At 48.2% G+C, this 26,827-nt stretch overlaps 1 protein-coding gene across 6 annotated transcripts in view; it reads left to right on the forward strand.

The window, feature by feature from the left end:
• Window positions 1-1,786: 1,786 nt before the first annotated feature.
• Window positions 1,787-26,827, forward strand: part of BCL2L1 (BCL2 like 1) — a 51,925-nt gene continuing 26,884 nt past the window's right edge. Inside the window, exons 1-2 of one of the 6 annotated variants that reach the window (XM_060124564.1) lie at window positions 1,787-1,885; window positions 3,430-4,105. In XM_060124564.1, the coding sequence (XP_059980547.1) occupies window positions 3,542-4,105 (564 nt within the window). In that variant the 5' untranslated portion in view covers window positions 1,787-1,885; window positions 3,430-3,541. Of the gene's footprint in view, window positions 2,000-2,300; window positions 3,128-3,411; window positions 4,106-26,827 lie in introns of those variants that run through there. The other 5 variants (XM_060124562.1, XM_060124563.1, XM_060124565.1 and 2 more) reach the window with 5 other exon arrangements.

The raw sequence follows: 26,827 nt of genomic DNA on the forward strand, positions 1-26,827 counted from the left end.
TTCAGTATGTGAGGAAATAGGCAGTCTCATACTTTACTGATGGGAGGACAAACTGGTACAGCGGCTATGTAGAGCACATTGTCAATATGCATTAAAACAAAACAAAAAACAAATTCATATACTCAGTTACTGGTAATTCCACTTTCAGGAATTTACTTAACAGATAAACTCCCACATATGCAAAATAACAAATGGATAAGTTATAGCTTTATTTATAATAAGATAGGACTGGAAACTACCTAAGTGTTCCCAAATAGGGGATTGGGCAAGTAAATTATGGCATATCTTTATAAAGTTGTGTGTTAATTTAAAAAATGAAGGCCGGGGCTTCCCTGGTGGCGCAGTGGTTGGGAGTCCGCCTGCCGATGCAGGGGACGCGGGTTCGTGCCCCGGTCTGGGAGGATCCCACATGCCGCGGAGTGGCTGGGCCCGTGAGCCATGGCCGCTGAGCCTGCGCGTCCGGCGCCTGTGCTCCGCAACGGGAGAGGCCACAATAGTGAGAGGCCCGCGTACCACAAAAAAAAAAAAAAAAAAAAAAAAAAAAAAAAAATGAAGGCCGACTATAAACGTAGAGCTCACCAAAAAAAAAGCAAGATGTAGAAGTGTCTATAGCAAGTGACCGGTTGTGTAAAAACATTTATACATATAAATTTGCTTGTGAATACAGTGACCGTCTCTGAAAGACTACAGAGGAAAGGGCTTAAGAGTGATGACCTCTGTGAGGGGAACTAGGGATTGGAAAGCAGGTGTGGGAAGAGGACTTAATTCTATGCTCTTTGGTGTATTTTTAATATCCTATTTTTAATCAATTAAATTACCACAAAATAAAACACCTTTGAATATTTAGAATCAAGTCTAACTCACTTCCATGGTCAACTTTTCAACCTCCTCTCAACCCACATTTGCCCTCCCTCAGTCACACTGCTTCTCCTTCAGTTTCTGGGAAATGCCAAGATCTTACTGCCTAGGGACACTTTGCACAAGCCAGTCCCTCTGCCAAGGTTGATGTTCTCTAAACTCTTCCGATGAGTTGGCATCTTCCTACACTTCAGGTCTTGGGTCCTGTGTCGTCTCTTCAAAGAGGCCGTCTCTGGCACCCTACACAAACAATTGAAACAGTTGAAAAAATGCCTCTCTTCCTCACTGGGCAGGGAAGACAAGGCTTACGTCTCTGACCACCCACTCTAAAGGAGCACCTCTTCCTTCACCCTCTTTATGACAATACCCTGATTTGCTTTCTTAAGAGCACTAGTCACTATTTGAAATTACCGTGTTCGTTTTCTTAGTTGTTTACTGTCTCCATCTCAAGGGTTTAAGTCTCTATGAAAGCACGGGCCATGTCTTGTCTTGTTCCTAACTCTAACTTCAGCAATCCAAACAATAAACATTTGCTGAGAGAAATTATGCAGCATATACTAGGGACTTCACAAATAACAACTTTTTTAATCATCACAATAACTCAATGAGGGAGGTTGGTTTTTACTCATTTTACAGTTAAGGATAATTGAGGCACCCAGCAGTTGAGTAACTTGCCCAACCAGCAAAGCTGGAATCCCAGACACAAGGTTCTTAGACACAACGCGATGCTTTTTCGATATATAAACTGACGGGTGGATGAAACTGGCTAAATGAATGAATGAATGGAAATGTGAACGTAAACGTTGATTTTTTTTTTCTTGCGTCTCCGGGTTCCCCAGCTCCACCGCAAGGGGGCGCTCCCGCCCAGTTCTTGACGCCAGTCCTCAAGGCGCGCACTCCCCTTGCGTCTCGGGCTCGCGCGCGCTGCCGCGGCACCGGAAGTGACTGAGCTTGCAAGTTCTCCCGGTCTCTTCAGGGGAAACTGAGGCCGACTCGTTCGGAAGAGACAGCGCGAGCCTTCAGCCAGGTAGGCCGGCCCAGGTCCACGGCGCGGAACTTGGCCGCGAAGAGCGCTCGCGTCCGAAAACGACCTGGCCCATGAAGGGGGTATGTGGCCCCCCACGGTTCGCGGGGCTCGCAGGTGAGAGCGCCGCCTCCCCTGTGCGTGGCAGGCGCTGCGCCCAATGGGAGCCCTCGCCGTCCTGCTTGCGTGCTACCTGGGCTCGCTGATTGGCTACGCCGGGGCGGGCCGCCGGGGGCGAGACCCCTCCTCCCAGAAAGGTCTAGGGGGCGCCCCTGAGGGAGAGTAGTTGCCTAGCAACGGGGCGGTGGCCGGGCGGGTACCCGGCCTAAAGCGCGGAGGAAGCTGCGAGGCCGCAGCCCACCGACCCCGGGCTCCGGAGAGGTGCAGCCCCCGGCCCCCGGAGAGGTGCAGCCCCCGGCCCCCAAGCCCTCCCGGGGGCGCCAGGAAGCCGCCTGTCCCCAGGAAAACGTGGTCTCAGCTGTGGGGGGTCTGGAGCTGGCCTCGACCCCTCTCTCTGACACGAGAAGAGGCCCGGCGCCTCACCCTCGCCCGGTCTTTGTGTAGGGCGCCGGCGGCCATTGTGTCCGTGCGGGGAATGGAGGACCCGGCAATCCCGCACCGCCACCGCCAAGTCCAGGGCCTTTGGGAAATTCAGAGAAAACCAGCGGCGTTTCTGGGGGGTCCCCGGCTTTCAGCCTCCCAGAAAGGCCCGGGGATGGCCTTTCCAAAGTCAGAGCGCAGATCCGAGGCAGTTTTTCCCTCTCTCCGCCCCTCATCGAAACCTTGAGCCCCATTGAGAAGTCCCTTCAGGGTTTCTTCGGAAACCTCACCTTGGGCTGGTACTTAAATAGAAAAAAACAAAAACTAAACCTCACACCAGCCATCTCCGAGAGAGTTCTCCTGGCTCCCAGTAGGAGGCGGAGAGCCAAGGGGCGTGCAAGAGCGAGGGGGCTGGGCTCCCGGGTGGCAGGAGGCCGCGGCTGCTGAGCGGCCGCCCTCGATCTGGGCGATGGAGGAGGAAGCAAGCGAGGGGGCCGGTTCTTGAGCTTCGTAATTCCTGTGTCGCCTTCTGAGCTCTCAGTCCGCCGGGTCGCATGATCCCTCCAGCCGGAGCTGCTTTTTTTGCCAGCCGCCGCGAGGCCGGTTGAGTTACCGGCATCCCGGCTGCCACCTCCTAGCCCGACCTATGATACAAAAGATTTTCCGGGGGCTGCACCTGCCTGCCGTTGCCCGAGACATTTGAATGTAGGTGGTGCGGGGGCGGGGTTGGGGGGCAGACTGCCCATTGGGGTGACTTTCTGAGGAAGACATTTTGGGGAAAATGGGATGGTTGAGGTAAAAAAAAAAAAAAAAAAAGCCGGTGTGATGATTCAGAGCCCACTGGTGCTTTCAATTTGACTTCATTGAAGTCCCTTGGAAGCTAGACCCAGACCTTCATAAGAGCCGCAAAGAACCCAGGGCTGGTACCTGGAGAGGGAATGGGATGTTGTAGGGTAAATGGCATGCATATTAATTTTTTTTTCCTGAAGCTCTTTCTCTCCCTTCAGAACCTTATCTTGGCTTTGGATCTCAGAAGAGAACCACTAAGCAGAGACCAGACTCAGTGAGTGAGCAGGTGTTTTGGACAATGGACTGGTGGAGCCCATCCCTATTATAAAAATGTCTCAGAGCAATCGGGAGCTGGTGGTTGACTTTCTCTCCTACAAGCTTTCCCAGAAAGGATACAGCTGGAGTCAGTTTAGCGATGTGGACGAGAACAGAACTGAGGCCCCAGAAGGGACTGAATCAGACATGGAAACCCCCAGTGCCATCAATGGCAACCCATCCTGGCACCTGGCAGACAGCCCTGCGGTGAATGGAGCCACTGGCCACAGCAGCAGCTTGGATGCCCGGGAGGTGATCCCCATGGCAGCGGTGAAGCAAGCGCTGAGGGAGGCAGGCGATGAGTTTGAACTGAGGTACCGGCGGGCATTCAGCGACCTGACATCCCAGCTCCACATCACCCCAGGGACGGCATATCAGAGCTTTGAGCAGGTAGTGAACGAACTCTTCCGGGATGGGGTGAACTGGGGTCGCATTGTGGCCTTTTTCTCCTTCGGTGGGGCACTGTGCGTGGAAAGCGTAGACAAGGAGATGCAGGTATTGGTGAGTCGGATTGCAGCTTGGATGGCCACTTACCTGAATGACCACCTAGAGCCTTGGATCCAGGAGAACGGCGGCTGGGTAAGGACCACACCCCTTGTGTGTCCCTTTTCCTTGGCCTCTGGTCAGATTCCCAACAGCCTTTCCCCTATGTCTCTTTCTCTTATGCTGGGTGATTATTGGAGACGTTGTTTGTTAAGGAGACCTGACTGGCCTCATTGCACCACAAGAGGTTAACTGTTCTGAAATACAGGTGACCTAGTTGTGCAAGGACCAGACATCTTCATTCTGGTCATCCTCATGACCCTACTCTTTCATACTTGTGTTCCAGTTTCTCTGCAGAGGAAAACATAGCCTGTGTGTTCATTTGGCCCCAAACCTTTGAGAGTGGGAAGTCAGTCCAGTGTTCCCCTCACCCTGACATAATGGCTCACCATGCTAAGGGGTGATGAGTGTAATGCCTGCAGAAGATAGTGAGTATCAGTGACCCACAAGCCCCTTCAATCTTACTCCCCTGGGATGTCAATCCTGGCCCGGGCTTCCCTCCCCCAAATCAAGTTCCCTTTATTTCAGAGTTTGCATGACCAGACTTTGCATCCCCCTGGCTTGGATGGCTGAGGATTGTCTGATTTTAGGGTGTTAGCTGTGCCAGTGGGCCAGTTGTGTTTGTGCTGCGCTCCTATGTTCATTGGCTCTAAAGTGTGCAACTTTCTGTGTGGTTGGCCAGTTTGTGGAGCTCTTGCTGTGTCACTCATTAAGCCCAGGGACTTTGCACCTCACTGCCTGGGGTCGGTTGGGGAGCTCCAGCTGTTACGCCTGTTGCTTTCCAGCCGGGGCCCTGGGGCCTCTTCACTGAGCACTGTTTGCTGGCAAAGCAAGAACCTGGTCTGTGGGGCTCCTTGGAACATTGAGATTCAGTGACAGACTTCAGAAACAAACTGACACAGGTGTGAGTTCAAGCCCTGTCACGTAACTAGCTGTGTGACCTTGGACAGGACAGTTTACCTTGAGCCTCTGCTTCTTCCACTAAAAAAATGTGGCAAGCCCTCCTTGCCTTGCAGTCCTTGGAGCTAATGTGAGCACAGTGATGGACACCAGCAAGTTTGCTGTAGTAGTCGTCGTCAGTCCCAGGTATACTTTCTGGGCCCAGCAGTTGTGCCTCGTTCCTTTGCCAGGGAGGGGAATTCCCTTGCCCATCACCAAGTCAGGGTGAGCTAGTGGTGAGAGATTCTTTACTGGCGGTCATTGTAGGCAGTTTTTGCTTTTCTGCAGTGAACTCAGTTCTATCTCCTTGCTTATCTCCCTGCCTCGGGGAGGGGCAGGGCTTATGAGAGGTATTTTGTCCCCTCAGAAAACCCAGAAAATCAAGCAGCCTGTGGAAAATAAGTCATTGGTTGAAGGAGCTGAGGTGGAAAGGGCCATGCATCGTGGACTCAGGAATGTTAAGAATGCAATTATCCAGAGGCTGGGCCTAGGGTGTGGTAGGCACTTAAGTTTACCACAGAGCAAGGGACCTCCTGGAACCCCACCCCCTGTCTTATTTCCCATTTCTTTGCAACTTCATCAACTCTTCCCACTGCCAGTTCTTGTAAAAGGCAAAGGGGTCAAGTCAGTAGAGGTCAGAAGACTGGGGTGGGGTTGCGGAAGGTAAAGGTGGAGGGCTTTCTTTAGCTAAGGCTGACAGACTTGAAAGCTTTTCTGTAAATGAACTCCCTGGAGAGATAAATGATTAAATAGTTCCTATTGGTTTGTGGGATGACCTCTCTTATTCCCCCCTGCTTTGATTCTCTTTGGGGGCAAATATTTGTTTAACTTATTACAGGAGGGACAGGATTCCAGCATTTCTGACACACCCTCTGAGGCATCTCCAAGTAGAGACTTGGGCCATTTGCCCACTTTGCCTGACCGTTGTCTTTGGCCGGTGGTCCTAATACAGGTGGGTTGTTGCCAGCTATTAACAAAAGGCAATATGGGAAAGGTTCCTGGCCTGCCAGACAGCCTCTGAGAGGGCTGCCTGGACCAGAGAATTGCTAGTCACCCGGTATTGCACGTAGAAAGAGGTTTTAGACACAGCAGCACTGGGCAAGTTCGTTAGATCACCACTGGATTGAAATTCCATCTTCTGTCTCTTTGCTCAAGAAAGAGGTTTTAGACACAGCAGCACTGGGCAAGTTTGTTAGATCACCACTGGATTGAAATTCCATCTTCTGTCTCTTTGCTCAAGAATTATCAGAGCCCGTTGGACAGCATACCGTATGTTACTTCCTCTTGGTGAACAGAGGGGATGTGTGCAGAAGAGCCAGTTATGTCAGAACCATTTCTGGGCACGCATTCTCCCTGAGGCCAGGAGGTAAAGAACATGTGACATGGGATCCTTTGGGTAGAGGGTACCCGCCCACTTCCCTCTCAGGGACCATTCTGTTTGACTTACCGACTGGCTACTGCAATGGCATCTCATAACCTTCCTGGAGGCTGTGACTGGGGGATCCATGAGTGTAAGAGTTACGGGCCATTCCACCCTGGGATATGCTCTAAATTTAGCATCCCTACAGGAAAGGAAAAGGAAATGAGCCTTTAGAGAGTACATTTTATGCATGAGGCATTATGTTAGGTATTTTACTTATGCAACCAAAATTCACTGAGCATCTACTATGAGGAAGGCATGTGCTAGGTGCTGGCCGTAAGCAAAACATGGTACTTTCTTTCATGGAAATGACATGCTATTTCATATACTCCACACAATAACCTTCTAAGGTAGGTGGGTTTATTCCCAGTTTACATATGAAGCTCCTGGTAGCTAAGTGACTGGCCCCAGGTATTCCTCAGCCAGTTAAGTGACTGAGTGAGAATTTACACCTAGGTGGGCCTGACTCCAAAGCCTAAACTCTTTCCCTGCATTTCACGTTGTCCTAGGAGTAATAATGTGAGCCAAAGGTGCTGTTGGGCCAAGCAAAACATGCCTGTGGAGGTGCTCACTCGAGTCTGATGCTGGCCTTGTTCAGGAGTTGCAGGAAGAACAGCACCTTTGTTGGCAGTAGCGGGCTGCCAAAGGCATGTGTGTAGCCTCTGCACATTCTGGCACTGGTAAAACTCAAGTGGGTATCAGGGTTTTGCCCGGTGAGAGTGGGCTTCTTTTTTTTTTTTTTTTTTTTGCGGTACGCGGGCCTCTCACTGTTGTGGCCTCTCCCATTGCGGAGCACAGGCTGCGGACGCGCAGGCCCAGCGGCCATGGCTCACGGGCCCAGCCGCTCCGCGACATGCAGGATCCTCCCAGACCGGGGCACGAACCCGTGTCCCCTGCATCGGCAGGCGGACCTTCAACCACGGCGCCACCAGGGAAGTCCTGAGAGTGGGCTTCTTGTTAATTTTTCATTGTTAAAACTTTCTCAAGCCCTACCAGTAGGTAAGAATTGTGTGCATAAAGGGAGAATATGGCTTGCTCCAGGTATGTCTACTTAATTGTGGGTGATGCTCCAAGGACTGGAATTCCACACATATAACCACACCACCGCCTACCTGGAGTCACCTGCCAAGATGCTGAACCTGTTTATCTCTCTTGTCCATCCATCTCTCCCACCTGTAAAATGAAATAAAGATAGACAGCTGCCATAGCTTGACTCTAGTAAAGGATCTAGAACAAAGGCTCTCCTTGGCCTTAACTGCAGGATGGAGGTGCCTCTTTTAAGGAATGGGCTACCTGCCTACGAAAACTGAACTTTGCCCCCAGAGTTTCTTGAGAAACAAAGCCAGCCGCTGAGATGTTCACTAGAATGATAGGGACAGAGTGTTTCTGGGGCTTTCCAATGGGAATGTGGACAGCTATGTGGTGGGGACCCAAGTGGGCCAGGCCATTTTGTTATCACTGTCCCTGGGAAACCCCTTAGCTTGATGGAAACACCATTGTTGAAAGCAATGAACAGTTGTTGGGGCGGGGGTGGCGGAGAAACCATAATTTGGCCTTTCCCAGGCTGCATAGCTCTGTGGTCTTCTAGTTTCTGTAGGTTTCTTCTTGCCTGTTCTGTCTTCTTTGGCACTAATGTATGCTTCGCTGAAGCACCTCAGCGACTTTTGCAGATCTCAGCAGCTGTTCGCAATTCTGTGGTTTTCTTGGGGAAACCCCATTAGAAACCCCAAACGTGGAAATTTTTAGTAATCTCTCATTCAGGTCCCAAAGTGAGGTAGCAGTGTCTCAGGGGCTCCCCCTCAAAACACCCGGTTCTTCTGGATGTACATTTGAAGTTGCCCTTAAAACACCATCACCATCACAGGGTTTTCCAGGCTTCCTGAGACTGATCTCCCCAGTAGCCCCACAGAGCCCTTCAGCTTCTGGTAGAAAATACCCAAGTATTTTTTCAGGGGTCCCCAACAGAACCTAGAGGGTTTTCTTGGCTTTTGTGTGGGTAGTCACCAGATTTGTTTGGGCTACAGGAAGCAGCAGTTGTTACTTTTCCCTTCCCCAGCAGGTATCTGTCCTGAGGCCAGTGGCTTGGGCGTCCTCCCTGGTTTTTCCAGTGCCCTCAGCCTTCCATTACAGGGCTTTATTTTAGCAGCGATGGTTTTGTCTGGGTTTAGCATGGATAGGTTTAGGGGTAATTCCCAGTGAGCTGCTCTTCTACAGAAACATAATCTCCTACTACCTAATGAGCAGGGCTCTGTCCCCACCCCCAGCCTTCAACCTAATTCCATGGAGTTCCTCCCCAAGGACTCCCTCTCTTTTCTTTGAAGGAGCCACTCTGCTCCTGGATCCGCTTCTCTTCTGTCTCTCCAGCCGACAGTCTGTCTTCCCCGTTCCCAGTTGGCAGATCTAAGTCAGACAATCCCACTGGGTCTTTTTGTTTAGCATGGGGAAGAGAAGACCCAGGAGACCACGGTCACTGGTTTCAAATATCTGCAGGAAGAGGGGCTAAGACTTTTTTATTGGTATAGTACCCAGCAGAACTTGGATAGGTAAATCACAGTGGTAGAGTTTAAATTAGTATAAAGAAGACATCTAACACTACCATACCTCTACCAGGTTTAGGAACTTCCTGAGGGTGGAGTCCACATCTTGTCCATACTTGTTTAATCAGCACTGAGCAGAGGTCTTAGGCGTAGCAGGTACCTAATGAAAGAGAAGAGAAGCCGCCTAAATTTCTGAAGAAACAGACACTTATCAAACCAGAATAATAGTAATAGGAATTGCCCTTTATCTAATCATTCATTCTTTTTTTTGGCTGCATTGGGTCTTCATTGCTGCGCGTGGGCTTTCTCTAGCTGTGGAGAGCAGGGGCTACTCTTCATTGGGTGTGCGGGCTTCTCATTGTGGTGGCTCCTCTTGTTGCGGGGCACAGGCTTTAGGTGTGCGGGCTTCAGTAGTTGTGGCTCATGGGCTCTAGAGCACAGGCTCAATAGTTGTGGCACACGGGCTTACTTGCTCTGTGGCACGTGGGATCTTCCTGGACCAGGGCTTGAACCCGTGTCCCCTGTATTGGCAGGCGGATTCTCAACCACTCCGCCACCAGGGAAGTCCCTAAACATTCATTCATTGATTCAGATAATATTAATTGAGCTCCTGCTGTGTGTCAGGCTGTCCTAGGCACTAGCAGTACAGCATTAAATAAAATTAAGTTTGTATTGTGGAGCTTACATTCTAGTGGGGAGAAACAGACAACGTGTAATTACATACATACATAACATATATCAGGTGATACTAAGTGCTATGAAGAAAATAAAGCACATTGAGGCATAAGGCATGCCTAGCAAAAGGAGGTAAGGCTGCAATTTTAAAAGAGTGCATAGAGAACGCATCACCAAAAGGTAATATTTGAGCCAAGGCCTGCAGAAGGTAAGGTGGTGGTCGATGTGGGTACCTGTAGAAAGAGTGTTATAAGCAGAGGGATGGACTCAGGAGGGAGTGTGCTTGGCATGCTCAAGGATGAGCAAGAAGGCCAGTGTAGCTGGAGAAGAAACAGTAAGAGAGTGGTAGGAGGTGAGAGGGGAGAGTGGTTGGGATTGAGGGGGGAGAGGTAGCCAGGGGCCCAATCACATGGCCCTTTACAGGTGATGGTGAGGACTTGGCTTTGGTAGAATGAGAGAGGCCAGGAGAAGATTAGGAGCAGGGGTGAAATGATCTGAATTCTGCAAGGGTGGCAGCCAGGAGCCCAGTGAAGAGGCTGGTGAAAGCTGTCAAGTGAGAAAGAAGAGTGGCTTGGATCAGGAGGTAGAGGTGGAAATGGTGAAAAGGGACCAAGACCAGGCTTGCACATGGCATATTGATGGGTCTGGCCACCTTGAAAGCCACATTTTTTAACCACTTGGAGATCATAGAATCAGGGCTAAATAAGCTAGATGTTCTGGGATAGTCTCTTCAAATGTGGTGTGCTGAATGGTCCTCCTCCACTCTAGCACTAATTCTGTGTGGATAACTGCACCATGTCTGGGTTGAGGTCCCACATCACCCATGTCTAGCTCTCTGTGACTTTGGGCAAGCTCCTTGAACTCTCTGAACCTTGGGGCAAATATTACCTGCCTCACAAGGCCATGGCGAAGACCTAACGAGATCTGCCTGAGATGCATAGAGCCTGGCACAGGTTGGTATCATAATTCTGATCATCTTTGCCACAGAACTAGTGTTGGAGACCCATTCACAGAATCTACAGCGTCTATTCTCCCTTGTTTGGACTCCGTAGTGACCTTTGGGCATATCCTTAGGGCAGGCAGGCCGTAGCAGTGTTCCTGTCCTGCCAGGAGCTCCGTAGTGTTCCTTTGCATGTTGGTCAAGCACTGGTCTTAGTCAGGATCCCAGTTCTAGTCTCAAATCTGCCTTGACTCACTGTCTCACTTTGGCCAAGTCATTTTACCCCTAGGCCCCAGTTTCCCCATCTGTAAGATGGAGGGTTGAAGCTGAGTCTAGGAATCCTGCTTCTCACTGGCCCTAGGCCTTGTGGATTCCATCATTATGGCATATTTCACGATAGTTATGCTTTAGGGTGGCTCTTTCCTATCAACAGCTGCAGCACTTTAATTGCTAAAAATTAACTAATCCCAGTGTTAATGTAGTTTATCACTGACCCCACAATATTTCTACTCCACATTTATGTAGCACTTTACAGCTTAGAAAGCACTTTCATATCCACCTTGCCTTTAAAAATTGTTTTAAATTTTTTATTATTATTATTTTTAATGGAGTGAGTTCTGCTCATTATTTCCCTGAGGGACTGTGGTTCCAGTGTTCCCAGATACTTTGTATTTTTTTGGCCCTGCAGCATGCAGGATCTTAGTTCCCTGATGAGGGATCGAACCTGTGCCCCTGCAAGTGGGAGTCCTAACCACCGACTGCCAGGGAATTCCCCCCACCTTGCCTTTCTGATGCTTATAAACCAACCACCCAGGGAGGTGAGCAGAGAGAAACCAGGCTGAGAAAGATGAAGTGACTTGCCCAAGGTTACATCAGGAGGAAGATGCAGGGTTTGGGCTTTCACATCTGGACTAGACCACTTATGTCATGTGTGACCTTGGGCAAGTCTTTTAACTTGTAAATGGCTATAATAATAGCGCTTTGCACTGAAGATTCAGTGAGTTAGTTCATGTCGAAAGGCTCTCAGAATAGTGACTGTCAGTATCAGCAGCAACCAGCAGCCGCAACCAAGGGCTCCTTCAGTCACATCATCTGGCTTCCTGTTTATTACATATTGATTTTTGTAAATAGTGTTTTTGCAGAAAGAAACTGCCTTTGGGACCTTCTGCTACTTGGTTTCATCCCTGATGAGACTCTCAGGCCAAGCCGGAGCCTTAAGGCTAGCTCCAAGCTACAGGGCTTTTTGGGCAGACTCCAGAGCTCCCCTCGGAACTAGAGGTTTTTCTCTCACTCTTCAGGAAATGCCATTGCAATGACTTCCATGGACTGCTTCCTGTCCCACCCCAGCAGTCGGATTCTTGCTGGCTAGAGTGTGGAAATTGGAAAGTAATATCCCTAAAGGCTCCCCCCTCACACAAACTCCTTTTTTTGGCCATGTCTCTCCCTTTCCTCTTGTCAGTTATTTTCTTCGCTTCCTCCCCCTTCACCCTTCACCTAGCTTCTCTCTCCAGCCTGTGATCATCCCTTTAAGGTTTAGAAAATGCATTTCCACTGAGTTCTGTCAGAGTTTTACACCCACCCCACACTGGGGGTTGGTCAGAACTCCTGGGTTCTCTCCTGGCTCCACACTAAGTAGCAGTTTTAGTCTTGGACTCCCCCTAGAGGGACATTAAACCTGTCACTTGCAGTGCCTTGTGTCATCCATTAACCCTGGGTTCCCCCCGGGTCCCCAACCCACACCCCGCACAGGCCTGGGACTCCTAAGAGAGGTCTTAGAGGTTGGCACGTAGAAATCCTGCCTCTTGGAGACCGATGACAGAGGGAAGAGTGAAGTGGAGCCTGCCACTCCCTCCCCGAGGTCACCTTTCAGGAGGAAGCTAGAAGGTTGAAAACCTTGTTGGACAATCATCTGAGGAATGGGAGCTAGCCTGGGAGGGGATTGGAACGCACTCAACTATGCCTCAGATCCTTTGTTCCGCTCTTGAAAGGGAAACATTCCCCTCCCTCCTCCCTGGCCACACACGTGCCTTTGTTCCCTGAGTCAGGCGGGGCCAGGAACACTGTGTCCTTCCAAGCAGCCTGACTTGCCTCCCCAGAGACTGGCCTCCTGGTCATCGGGACTGAGATTTTTGCTCAGGAGCCCCCAGCCTCATGTCCTTTCCATAGAAGAGTCTTTCTCCCGGTGGCTGAGAACTTGCCTACAAACAGCTGCCCAGGGATTTCCCTAGAATTCTTCCATGGGATACCCGTGTCCCAGGATTACACAGTCCCTCCCTCTTATTCCACTTGGTGATTAATATTATTGTTAACGTTACTATTAATAGCACCTAACATTTATCAAGTGCTTATTCTATGCCAGGCGTTGTTCAAAATGCTTTATATGTATTAATTTATTCCATTCGCAGAGCAACACTCTGAAGTTGCTACCATTATTATCCCTATTTTACAAATGAGGAAACTGAGGTACAGAGATGTTAAGCAACTTATGAAGGGTAGCATGCTTAGTAAGTGGCAAAGCCTGTGAGGGTAGCTTCCAAGCTCCCACTTTTAAACACTACACCTTGCCCCCTCCCCTGACTGTACCAGTGTCTAAATGATTGTTGGCATTTATTCAGTGCTCACTATGTGACAGGGCTTTCACCAGTTTCATCTCTGTGTTACTGTCCAACAATCTCAGCATTATAGGACAATGAGATTTGGGGGGACCCAGTTAGTGGGAAGCAGAGTCAGGATTTGAAACCAAGTCTGTCTTAGTCCAAGCCTGTGTTCTTTATCTCTAAGCCATCTTAAAAAACCCTACAAGGTAGGTGGTGTCATCTTCATTTTATAGTTGAGAAGACTGAGACTCAGAGAAAAGTGACATGCTCAGGGCCACACAGGCTAGTGCCAGGACGACCCGGGCTTCAAACCTGAGGTGCTTGTCTTCACAACACTTCATTGCCTTAGTGGTCTGTAGCCTGATGATAATTGCTTTTATATGCATGATAACACTTTATAACTCACCAGACTTCTTTGTATACATGATTTCACAGTGAGGTGGGTATGTTCAGTCCCATTTCAGGGAGGAAACTAAGGCAAGGGGCCTTAGTCCCACAGTAAATGGCTTAGAATTCTAGCTTTTAACTCAGTGTTATCAATGTTGCCTGCCTTCCCTAAAGCGGGATTCATTGCTTGGAGCTGTCTTCAGAGTTTTGTTTCATTTGTTAAATCAGCAAATACTGGTGAATACTTTATTTGCGCTAAGGGTTGGGGATACTGTGGGTACTGCAATGGGGGGAACCGGGTCCCATCCCTCAGTGGTCTGTTTCCATGCCCGACACCTTGGGCCTTGCTGGTGTCTTTCTGCCATCTGAGTCAGGCTGTGTGCATCACCCATCCGTCCCCTCAGCTCCCAGACACTCCAGGCAAGGGTCATGGTAGTATGTATTGATCACTTTCTACATACCCATAGATAAAACTCTGCACTCAGATTTGAAACTTAGCTTAATTTCTTTTTTTTTTTTTTTTTTTTGCGGTATGCGGGCCTCTCACTGTGAAACTTAGCTTAATTTCTTGCTGGTGGCGTAGCACTAGACAAATCAGCTTTAAATTCTCATCCATAAATCTGAGAGAATAGTACCAGCCTACCAGAGTAAGCGAGGCTCAAATGAGAAAGTGAAATGCAAAAGTGTTTTTTTAGTAATAATGACAGGTGCTATGTGTTGAGTGCTTGCTCTGTGCCAGGTGCTATGTTTATGCCCCTGACATAATCATCGTGTTTGGTCCTCACAACTGCTTTGGTGTGGAGATGGAGAATCCAGAGCTTCAAGAGGCTTTATAACATGTCCACAGTACCACACCTTGTAAGAGGCAGAGCTGGGTCTTGCACCCAGCTGTATCTCATGCCAAAGCCTACCCTCAAGTCACGGCATCATTGCTTCTTTGCAGGCCTGGACTGGCTTACTTTACCCTGAGTACCTGGCACAGGACCTAGGGTTGGGCAAGGGCTCAGCCAGGATCTGCTCAATGAACATGAAGGGTTGTTATTATTAGATGCAGGTTAGGCTACAAAAATGTTCTCTGTCCTTAAGGAAGCAAACTCATTTAAAGCAGTAGGAATAGACTCAGAACCCTTGGTGAATGGCTCCAGGCAAACTGTGCCAAATCTGTATTGTAGACTCCAGAAATGGAAGAGGACAGACCCCCTGGCTGCATCCCACAGGTGCCCTGGACCCCTGCCAAACCAGCCCACTTCCACAATTAGCTAGCTACTCAATTGGTGGCTTGGTCCAGGGACCTCCACCCTCAACCTGCATCACCCCATGCACCTTCTCCCTCACCAACTGCATTACCAGCCCAAACCCTAGTGTCAGGAAGGAGAAAGGTCACTAGAGGCTTGAATAATAGCTTTCTCAGCAGTGTGCCTTTGTGCAGTTCACACCGAGTCCTCAGTTTTCTCATCTGTAAAATGAAGGTAGTAATCATCCCTTAATGAAGATAGTGGTAGTAATCTCTTTGTCATAGGCTTGCCAGGGTCACTCTTCCCCTAGATCTGATCAGGGCTGTCTTAGCATTTAGGTCTCAACTCAAATATCACCTCTCCTAAAGAGTAAAGAGGCCACCTTTGTTTACCTCTTTACTGCCTGACTCCTCTTGTAAAAGCTAAGCCCCCGGAGTGTAGGGGGTTTGTTTCAAGTTTCCTTCATCCCCAGCGTCTAGCAGAGTGCTTGGCACATGGGATCCACTCAGCGAATACTTGCTGAATGAGTGAGTGATTCTGTAGCCTACCTAGCACAGTGCCTGAATACAGTATGCTCAGTCGGTGTCAGGCATCATTACTACCTACTAGGAAAATTTGGACCGTGAAGGCTTTCAGTAGGTGAAACGAATGTGGCAAGGGCAGCCTTGATAGGTATGAAAGATCCACACAGAGCTGGAGGGTGGAATGTGTATGATGAAGCATTTGGGAGACAGTGAAGAGGCAGTCTGGCGGAAGAGGGTCTGGGCTGTCAGTAAAGCTGGTCAGGGAGAAGGGAATGGTGACTGATGGTGGAGGCCCCTGGGCAGAGGGATGGAGATAGTTGCTGGTAGAGGTGGGCCCAATGGGGAGAGGCCCAACACCAGAGCCATGCAGCCAGGTCTCTAGTTATCGCTGGCAGAGAGAATCCCTTGCCAGCCAGGGCTCAGCAGGGAGAAAAAAGCCAGATGCACCTGCGACCTGTGGATCAGGTAGGCTGCCATAGTTGTTATTTTGGGGCTCCAGGCCAGGTGCAGGTTCAAAGGCTTGATTGAAGCCTTTTGGCAACTCTGGTCTCAGCAGGGGAAACATCATCTGTCTCCTGCCACCTGTGGCATCAATGCCAGGAAGGTACCCTGGGCAGGCCCAAAGGAACCCAGCTTTCTTGCTGCCCTCATGGAGTAAGAAATACCCCCCAGGCGAGGCCACTCCTTCCCTGCCCCACAGCTCCCTTTCCGAAGGGCTAAGGTGGCAATAAGGTACCTCCAGTCCAAGAGGCCCCCATAGTTCCGGCCCATGGAAGGCAGGGGTGGGGCATTGGGAGCCGTTGACAGCTGGGCCCAGCTAGGGGGAGGGGTCAGTTTGGGAGCAGGTGCAGATTTCAGGGAGGGCGGGGCCTGAAGGGAAGTAGGGATCTTGGTAAACTGCAAAATTTCCCTCCCCATCCCCCATCCCCAGACACAGCTGGCTTCTCCAGGAACCTGATGACCTAGTTACAATGCTTAGAAATTGTTAGCTTAGCTTGCAGTTCAGGGCTGTGCCAGTCTCTCCTCTCTGAATCTTCTTGGGTCCAAAAGGTACCCTGGCATTCCCCTGTGGGGCTTCCATGTGCAGGACACACACCACATCACATGTACAGGCTTCTTCTTGTCCAAGAGAGGAAAGAAGCAGTCATGCTTTTTCCCTTCTTCCCTGGTGTGCCCCACCCCTCCCCAACCCAGGGAAAAGACTCCCCTGCCCCCATCCCCTCCTTCCTTCTGTCTCTCTTGTGGGGGGTTGGTGGTGGCAAATGAAGGTCACAGACTCCTCCCCTGGAGGTTCAGCAGAGAGGGAGAGACTCCTGTTGCCCTAGGGGTAGCTTGAGCTTACTTAACCTTTCCCTCTCTGTCTGATGTTCAGGCCTGATAAAAGTGGGGGAGGAAAAATCTGTTGGGGGCTCTGGAGGTCCTAGCCCTCCCAGGAAGCAGCTGCTCTTGGTATTCTTGATGTTTCCATCTCCAGTGCCTCCCTGGGAGAAATTCCATCACTGTTCAGAGCCAGATACAAAATTTGACAAACCAGTGCTGAATCCTACTTGCTCTATAGTTATCCTTGGACAAATTGCTTAATCTGTCGCAGCCTTAGTTTCCTCATCTGTTAAAAGATGAAAATAATGCCGTACTTTTCTTGAAAGACTCTTGATCATAAAAATAAGTGGTAAGATACATGGAACATTTATCATGGAGTCTGGCATATGTAATTACTCAGTATGACAGCTACTATTACAGCTGTTATTAGCAGATTGCCTTCACAGGTGATCAAGAAGCTGTGATCACTATTGGAGCTACACTCCAAGAGCAGACTTTTAGGCTGACAGAGTATATGTATATCCTTCGAACCAAGAACTTGGAGATTTTAAGACTCCTAAAGCTGGGGGTTGTAGCTCATAATCTTGTCCCCCACCTCCTCCACAAGGGCCCCAAATCATGCTGTACACAGTGGGGGTTTGGCCATTGTTGCTGGCTGGGCATTTGGTGATGGGGCATATTTTCTTTGGCACTTTGCCAAGTGCCTCCAGGAAGGCAGGGATCTCCCCTGCTTTATTCACTGCTGTATCCCTAGATCCTGCCATAGAACCTGGAACACAGAAGACATTCAATCATTATTTGTTGACTGAGTGGAAGACTTAATGAGTTGAATATTTAAAGAGCATAGGAGCATGCCTAGCATATAGTAGGTGCTTGACATGCATCTGAATGATTAAACAAGGTGCTGTGGGGACTCTGGAGTTTTCCAGGATGGCCCCACTCCTTGTTTGCTGTGTGGCTGTAAGTCTGTTGCCTCATCTGCTGAAGAAAGATAACACCCGCCTTGCCTCCCTCATGGGCTATCTTGAGAGGCCCAAGGAGATGATAGATGAAAAAGCACTTTGAGAACTATAAATGTTTGGTCTTGTTGCTGCTCCTTGACTGAGGTCAAAACCCTGTGTCTCTCATTCTTTCATTCATTCTTTCACTCATTAATTCTTTCAACCAACAAGCACTTTTTGAGTGGAAGCAATATCGTAGCTCTCTCACTTACCTAGCTTCATGAATTTGGACAGGTTACTTTACTTCTTTAAGCCTGAACATCTATAAAATGGAAATAATCATTTCATAGGATTGTTGGGAGAAAGACTAATTAAGCAAGGTGCTCTGAGCTTACTGAAGGTAGAAACTGAATCTCATTCACTGCCATCAGCTACTCTTGTGCCTGGCACTTGGTGGCTGAGTGTGTAGTGTCCAAGTTAGTGAACATTCATAATGATGAGCGGTGTATGTAAAGTGCCCCAGCACAGAGCCTGGTATGGAGTAAAAGCTGGTTCCTTTACCAAATGCTGGATCTTTCCTTTTCCTCTCACTGTGAGGTTTGGTCATTCCTTAATTCATCCATTGGTTGCCCTCTGCAGTCTAATTACTTGGCAAGGCCAGATCTATGAGTAAGGGTCAAATGGGAAGTAGAGATGACTATTAACTCCTCACCCCCGGATGTCCTCACCCACCTCTAGGCTCCACAGACTGCTGAGTGGGAGCTCTGACTGGCCAGAATCAGTGCTGCTTAAATATAAAAACTGGGAGGCACAGTGGGCCTCACCCCACACTCACCTCTGATTCAAAACAAGAACAACCACCCCTTGTTCTACCCACTCTCCGTCTGCTACTCAGTAAGAAAAATTTCCCTTTGCTCACAGCACCCACATTCATATGGAACCCTAGGGGTTACCATATCAAGGAAGTCTCCAGGGAGTCACTCAGAAATGGCCCTTTGGGCAGGGTCCCCTGGGACTGGGTCCAGCAGCAGGTGCAGGCAAGAGGCCCCAGGCTGGTGGCTAAGTGATGAAACTGAGAGGTGTGTAGAGCCAGACAAGAAGTCAGCCCAGAGGAAACTGCCTGCCTGTCCATGCAGGTGTCCAGGCACCTGGGAGCAGTTTCTGGGTCTGATTTAGTGGTGGAAGGTAGGGTTCCAAATTAGCAGACCACGATTCAGTGAGGGGAACCCATAGGACTCCAGAGCAAAGCCTGCAGTTGGCACCCAGGTCAGTTTCCTTTGAGCCCTTCTCAGACCCCTTCAGGGTAAAACAGATGCTTCCTCTAGGCTCCACAGCACCTACTACTGGAAGATCTCCAGGAACAATGGAATAACAACCATAGCTCCCTTTACGGGGCCTCTGCTGTGTTTGGGGCACTGTGCTGTGAGCTTCTGAAGAGAATGGGATCATTTCATTATTGGAATTATGGCCTCTGGAGTGGGACAGAGCTGAGTTTGAATCTGGCTCCATCACATACCAGCCGTTTGATCTTGGGCTCATTCCTCCCCCTTTCTGAGCCTCAGTTCCCCTATCTCAAAAATGGAGATGGTAATACCTGCCTGGTAGGGTTTTTGTAAGGATGAAATGAGATCATACATGTCGAGCTTGGCACAGATGTTATAGTAATTTTAATAATAGCTAACATTTATAGAGCACTTACCCTTAAGTATTTCATATGTGTTAATTCATTGAATTCTCAAAACAGTACCATTGAGGTAGGCATTCTTACTATAATTCTCATTTTACAGAGGAGAAAAGTGAAGCATAGGGAAGTTAAGGAATTTGTACAAAGATGCTAGGTTGGTAAGTGGTGTAAAGTCGTGATTTGAACCTTAGTCTGGCTCTAAAGCCCACAGTGCTCTACTTGTGAATAAAGAGGGCCTAGTAAATGTTGCTGCTGTTACTCTTATACCCAGCATTGTAGCTGTCTGTGGTTTTTGGTCTATCTGCTGACTTCTGAGCTCAGTGAAGGCAAGAAACCCATCTTAATCACCTTGTATCCCCAGAGACCAACATAGTACTCATAGTACTCATTAATATTTGCCTAATGGCTGAGAATATTCCCTCTCTTCATTAATCAGTCAGTAGCTCTTTATCGACCATTTCCTGTAGGCTAGATTTGAGCTAAATCCTGGGAGGAATGCAAAGTACAACTCTGCCTCTGTAAACGGAAGATTGGGTGTGGGGGGGTGGGTGGGGAGAGCATTCCGGAGCACTGTGTCATGGCAGAAACTTCCACACAGGAGGCAGAAACAATACAGGTGGCTTGGGGATGTTTTCCAAGCTGGGATTCCCACCCCTCCCTGATGGGGCCACTCCCTCCATCTCCTGCAGAACAAGGTGACACAGATTCCTTGCTTCTGCCTGGGGTAGAAACTGCTCCTTCTCTTTGCTCTCTCTTTATTGAGGAGGATGCATCTTTCTTGTTCTGGCAGCCAGTTTGTGGGAGCCTAGAATAATGACAGGAGGAAAAGTCAGCTATTTGGAGCTAAGAAGGGACCTTAAAAAATCACTTCTGCCCCAACATTGCAGACAGAGTGGTCTTTTGAAAACCAGTTCAGATCTTGGCACATTCTTGCTTACAACCCTCCACCCAATTGGAATAAAACCCAGTCCTTACCTAGGCCTCTATGGCCTGCATGATCTGATACTGGCTGCCTCTCCATCCTTCAGCACTCCCCCTTCCCTCTCTGCACTCATGGCTCAGGGGCTCCTGCTGTTCCTGGTTCCTGGCTCACTTGCCCCTGCCTGAGGGTCTGTGTAGTTGCTGTTCCCTCTGCCTGGAGTGCTCTGCCCCTGGTGTTTGCCTTGCTGGTTCTTTCAGTTGACTCAGCTCACAGGTCACCTCCTCTGAGAGGTTCTCTTTGACCTTTGGTCTAAAGTAGCCAAGGTACTTCTAAATCACTCTCTAGTCGTTTACTTTCTTGTATTTTTGTCACAGCACCAACCTCTATCTGAAATTTTCTTTTTGTTTGTTTATTTGGTTTTTGTCACTCTTCTACTAGAATGTAAGCCCCATGATTATAAGGACTTTAGGTGGCTCATCATTTTATCTCTAATACCTAAAACTGTTCCTTATAGGTAGTAAACATTCAGTGAATGATTTTGGAATGAATGATTGAACAAATGAATAAACCTAAGACGTTGTTTTTATTTTACACATGAGAAAACTGAGTCAGCCCAGAGAAGCTAGTAAGAATTGTGAGTGTTCTTTCAACTTACCTTTTGAATGCTAAGTGCCATGTACTATACTTAGTGATTCACATGCATTATTTTTGTCACTTATCTTTGCTATAATGAATTGTTTCGGACATCATTTTTGTACACCATTGTAGCATTTAAAAGAGAACTGGACCAACTCATTTTATTGGAGCCTCACTTTGTTTTACAAAGAGTTGGAGGCAACTTAGGAAAATTCATATGATCAAAAGGATAAAATAGCAGGGGAAATCAAGGGAAAGGAAAGTATGGATAAGAAGATGATAAGATGGGGCTTCCCTGGTGGCGCAGTGGTTGAGAGTCCACCTGCCGATGCTAGGGGACACGGGTTTGTGCCCAGGTCCGGGAAGATCCCATATGGGGCCCGTGAGCCATGGCTGCTGAGTCTGTGCGTCCAGAGCCTGTGCTCTGCAATGGGAGAGGCCACAGCAGTGAGAGGCCCGCGTACCACAAAAAAAAAAAAAAAAAAAAGATAAGATGGATAAGCTTAATTCACAGAAGCAGATAGCATGGAAGTCCCGTTGAACTGAACAGAGTTTTTCTATCATTCTTTATGATTGATAAGTAAATTATGCCCAGATTCATGAAAATGATGGAGTTTTAAAAAGCCAGTCACACACATGACCTTGGGATTGTCCCAGACTGCATGTGATAGTCCAGGATTTGTTGGCTCCCTCACTGCCTCATACCTGGGCTCCTGGGCTGAGACAGCATGATGATCTTTCTCCTCCTTCACCAGAGGGGCCAGTGCAGCAGGGAGGAGTCCCCCCAACCCTTTTGGGACCCAGCCAACTTTGTTTCAAAGAGAGCCTTTTGGGAGCTTCCCTGGTGGCACAGTGGTTAAGAATCCACCTGCCAATGCAGGGGACACAGGTTCGAACCCTGGTCCAGGAAGATCCCACATGCTGCAGAGCAACTAAGCTGGTGCACCACAACTACTGAGCCCGCACGCCTAGAGCCTGTGTCCCACAACAAGAGAAGCCACCGCAATGAGAAGCCTGCGCACCGCAACGAAGAGTAGCCCACGCTCTAGAGAAAGCCCACGTGCACCAACAAAGACCCAATGCAGCCAAAAATAAATAAATAAATAAACTAATTTAAATAAAAAAGAGAGCCTTTTTTCCAGATTTATTAATTGAGATATCTCCATTTGAAGACCCAGTTCTATCCTTGAAATACTTCCAGTTGAATTAGAAAAGACGTAATGCACATGAAAAGAGATCTTGTGAAAGCCAACAATAAATGCTAAATGCCAAATAAGAGCAGCACTTCACAGGAGAGGTGACTTTTGTGCTGGGACTTACCGCAGAGTCAGGGAAAAGAGGAGCTGGTGCTCCATGTGAGCTAAGTTGTGCAGGCTGGCATGGACTCTCAAGAAGAGACAGATAGGAGTGGTAGTCCATTTTGGAGTGTGTGTGAAAGGGTCACTTATTAGGTGATAAAGCCAGAAAGGTCAGCTGGAGCCAGATTTGTGGGAGCCTCAAGTGCCAGGGAGAGAGTCCGAGGCCCTCTTTGGCAGTCCTGGTATCCCAATATATATATCCCATTGCCAGGTACAGATGCCCATCCTGGCCACCTTCTGGTCCACTGATTCCCAGGTAGCAATCCCAGCACCTGGCATGAGAGCCAGGGCCTAGAACTGACAGTGAGCAGAGGAGTAAGTGTGGGGTCCTTGTCAGTTTCGCCGGTGGCTGTCCCAGGTGCATTCATTCATTTGTTGTTTCAGCAGATGTTTATTGAGCACCACCACATGCCAGGCCCTGTGCTGAGTGCTGGGGGTGCTGTGATGAACTAGACAGTCAAGGACACTGCTTTCACATATGTGAGCTGGGGAGGCAGCTAGCCTGAGAAACAAGATGATTTCAGATAGAGGGTTAAATAATTTAAAGAAAATGAAACTGAGTAATGCAGTATCTAGGGAACCAACTTTATACGAGGAGATCAAGAAGGCCTCTCTGAGGAGGTGACTTTTGACCTGAGAGTAGATTAAGGAGCAAGCCGGCCTGGGAAGATTTGAAGCAAAGATTTTGCAAACAGAAAAGCAAGGCAGATTGAACTTGGCTCGTCCAGACTTTGGGCCCACGCAGATACTCGGCTCTGACACTGGTGGGCCCACTGTGGACCTTGCTTCCCCTTTGTGTTATGGGTCTTTCACTCCTCCCTCCCAGGGATCCAAAGGGAGTTACGGCGACTACCACTTACTGAGCACCTTTCCCAAATCAGGCACTCTACATCCATTTTCTCGTTTATTCTCCCACCCAGCCTGTGTGATGAGTAGGCTGTCGGCTCCAGTTTCTTTTCCATGAGGAAATTGAGATTGAGAGAAATGAAGTTCCATGCCTAGGGTCCTGCAGCTTGGACACACTGGATCCTGAATTCAGACCCACATTGGTCTGGCTCCAAAAGCCAGGCTTTTTTCCAGTGCTCCACCCTCAAATAAGCGAAACATTGTTAGTTCAGGATGTGCAGAAAGCTGCTGAGCAAAAGGAGAGTTAGGGCAGCATCTTGGAATGAGGGTCTTGAAGGACACCTACTGTCCTCTCATCTGATAGGACTCTTTTTGCTAAACTTCAGGAGGATGCTCCCAGAGCCCGGGGTTACTATTGGCCTTTTCCAGAGGCATGTTCGGGCTTAGCCAGCTGAGTATCCCCCAGTTTCCTGCTTTTACCATCTCAGCTGCTGGTCAGGAGGTTTAGGAAGGTGACATCATCTAGCTGAATCAGCTGCTGCTTCTAGACACATTAACGGGAACTGAAAGTCATTGCCCCTTCCTTCCTGCTCTGCAAGTCTCTTCAGAACGAGGCTGGGGTACAGACATTCCACCTGTCTGCAGGGTCTTAGCTGGAACAGTGCTCCCCACTTTTAAGGAACTAGAAGGTGCATTCTCCTGGACAAAGGTGTCCTCAAGGCTTCTCAAGCTAAAAGGAACAGTACCCTTGAGGGGTAGGATTCACAGGAGGGCCTCCATCCCTCTCCTCCACCTTCATTTATCCCTGTGACTTTGACGAGAATTCCTGACCCTTCTGATCTCCTTTGCCCAAGTCCAAGGCTCAGCTCCAGCACTGTAGGATGGGCAAACAAATGTTATTTGTGGACTTTGACCTTAAGGCATGTAGAGTCGGGTCAAGGGGACAAAAAGACAGCTTATATTTTAGAGCAGAGCATCCACCACACTATGATCTATTGGATATCCTCCCTTGACCCAATGACTGAAAAGGAAAAAAAGAAAGAAAAAGAAAAGTAATAAGATGGCTCAGGGCCAGGTGACTAGGACAATAGACAGCTTACTTGCTCTGTGACTTTGCCTCTCTCAGCTTCACTGTTTTCATGTGTAAAATGGAAGTCACCAAGGTATGTGGCTCCTTTGATCATTGGAATATTACACAGCACATGTACAGCATTCAGCAGTGCATGCAGCACCCAGGGAGTACTCAGTGAATGGTAGCCCTGTAGATAGGTTCTCAAAAGAAGGCCATTGAGTAAGGGGAACTGGGCTTTGGAGTCTGGATAGGCTGTGGATGGATGCTGGCTGGAAGCAGACTATTCAGATGAGAAGAGGACAGACTTTGGATGCTGACAGTCTGCTGTGGAGTCTTGACAGGTGACTTTACCTCTTAGAGCCTCTGTTTTCTTCTCTGTAAAACTTGGGTACTGCTAGAACCTGCTTCACAGGACTGTTGAGGGGGTTAGTGAGGTGCTATCTTGATAATGGAAGCTGCTGAGGGAGTCCCCAGCATGTGCTGTTGTTGTTTCTCATTTGGCAGGAGAACTAGCCTGGTTAACGGCTAGAAGTGGGGGGACTTCTCTGGTGGTCCAGTGGTTAAGAATCTGCCTTCCAATGAAGGGCATGCGGGTTTGATCCCTGGTCGGGGAATTAAGATCCCACATGCTGCAGGACAGCTAAGCCTGCGCACCACAACTACTGAGCCCTCACACCACAACAAAAGATCCCGCATGCCATGCCACAACTAAGACCCAGCGCAGCCAAAATTTTAAAAGTTTAAAAAAAAAAAAAAAAAAAAAGCTAGAAGTGGGATGTGAGAGGGCAGAGCTATTTTTTTTTTAAACATCTTTATTGGAGTGTAATTGCTTTACAATGTTGTGTTAGTTTCTGCTGTATAACAAAGTAAATCAGCTATACGTATGCATATATCCACATATCCCCTCCCTCTTGCATCTCCCTCCCACCCTCCCTATCCCACCCGTCTAGGTCGTCCTAGAGCACCTAGCACCCAAAGCACCGAGCTGATCGCCCCCGTGCTATGCGGCTGTTTCCCACTAGCTATCTGTTTTATATTTGGTGGTGTATATATGTCATTGCCACTCTCTCACTTCGTCCCAGCTTACCCTTTCCCCTCCCTATGTCCTCAAGTGCATTCTCTGCATCTGCGTTCTTATTCCTGTCCTGCCCCTAGGTTCTTCAGAACCATTTTTCTTTTTTAGATTCCATATATATGTATTAGCATACGGTATTTGTTTTTCTCTTTCTGACTTACTTCACTCTGTATGACAGACTCTAGGTCCATCCACCTCACTACAAATAACTCAATTTCGTTTCTTTTTATGTCTGAGTAATATTCCATCGTATATATGTGCCACATCTTCTTTATCCATTCATCTGTCGATGGACACTTAGGTTGCTTCCATGTCCTGGCTGTTGTAAATACTGCTGCAGTGAACATTGTGGTACATGACTCTTTTTGAATTATGGTTTTCTCAGGGTATATGCCCAGTAGTGGGATTGCTGGGTCGTATGGTAGTTCTATTTTTAGTTTTTTAAGGAACCTCCATACTGTTCTCCATAGTGGCTGTATCAATTTACATTCCCACCAACAGTGCAAGAGGGTTTCCTTTGTCTCCACACCCTCTCCAGCATTTATTGTTTGTAGATTTTTTGATGATGGCCATTCTGACCAGTGTGAGGTGATAGATATCTCATTGTAGTTTTGATTTGCATTTCTCTGATGATTAGTGATGTTGAGCATCCTTTCATGTGTTTGTTGGCAATCTGTATATCTTCTTTGGAGAAATGTCTATTTAGGTCTTCTGCCCAATTTTGGATTAGGTTGTTTGTTTTTTTGATATTGAGCTGCATGAGCTGCTTGTAAATATTGGAGATTAATCCTTTGTCAGTTACTTCGTTAGCAAATATTTTCTCCCATTCCAAGGGTTGTCTTTTAGTCTTGTGTATGGCTTCCTTTGCTGTGCAAAAGCTTTTAAGTTTCACTAAGTCCCATTTGTTTATTTTTGTTTTTATTTCCATTTCTCTAGGAGGTGGGTCAAAAGGATCTTGCTGTGATTTATGTCATAGAGTGTTCTGCCTATGTTTTCCTCTAAGAGTTTGATAGTGTCTGGCCTTACATTTAGGTCTTTAATCCATTTTGAGTTTATTTTTGTGTACGGTGTTAGGGAGTGTTCTAATTTCATTCTTTTACATGTAGCTGTCCAGTTTTCCCAGCACCACTTATTGAAGAGGCTGTCTTTTTTCCACTGTATATTCTTACCTCCTTTATCAAAGGTATGGTGACCATATGTGCGTGGGTTTATCTCTGGGCTTTCTATCCTGTTCCATTGATCTATATTTCTGTTTTTGTGCCAGTACCATCCTGTCTTGATTACGGTAGCTTTGTAGTATAGTCTGAAGTCAGGGTGCCTGATTCCTCCAGCTCTGTTTTTCTTTCTCAAGATTGCTTTGGCTGAGGGCAGAACTATTGCTCATTCCCTCTCTCACCTGGACAACTCTACAGCCACCTCCATGCTTCTTCCCTTGCACACCGCCCCCCCTCCCAATCTGTTAGCCATATAGCAACCAGTGATTCTTCTAAAGTAGAGGTCAGATCCTGTCATTCTTCAGTTCAGAACCCTCCAGTGACTCTTCATTCATGAGAATAAAAACCAATGTGTATACAGTGCAGGGACGGTCCCCTAGAAATAAGTGTCCTAGGCTCATTCCTAATCAGAAGCAGCCCTGTTCCAGTACCTTTG

The sequence above is a fragment of the Lagenorhynchus albirostris genome, chromosome 15, assembly GCF_949774975.1.
Source record: "Lagenorhynchus albirostris chromosome 15, mLagAlb1.1, whole genome shotgun sequence".
In the NCBI taxonomy this organism is placed as follows: Eukaryota; Metazoa; Chordata; class Mammalia; order Artiodactyla; family Delphinidae; genus Lagenorhynchus; species Lagenorhynchus albirostris.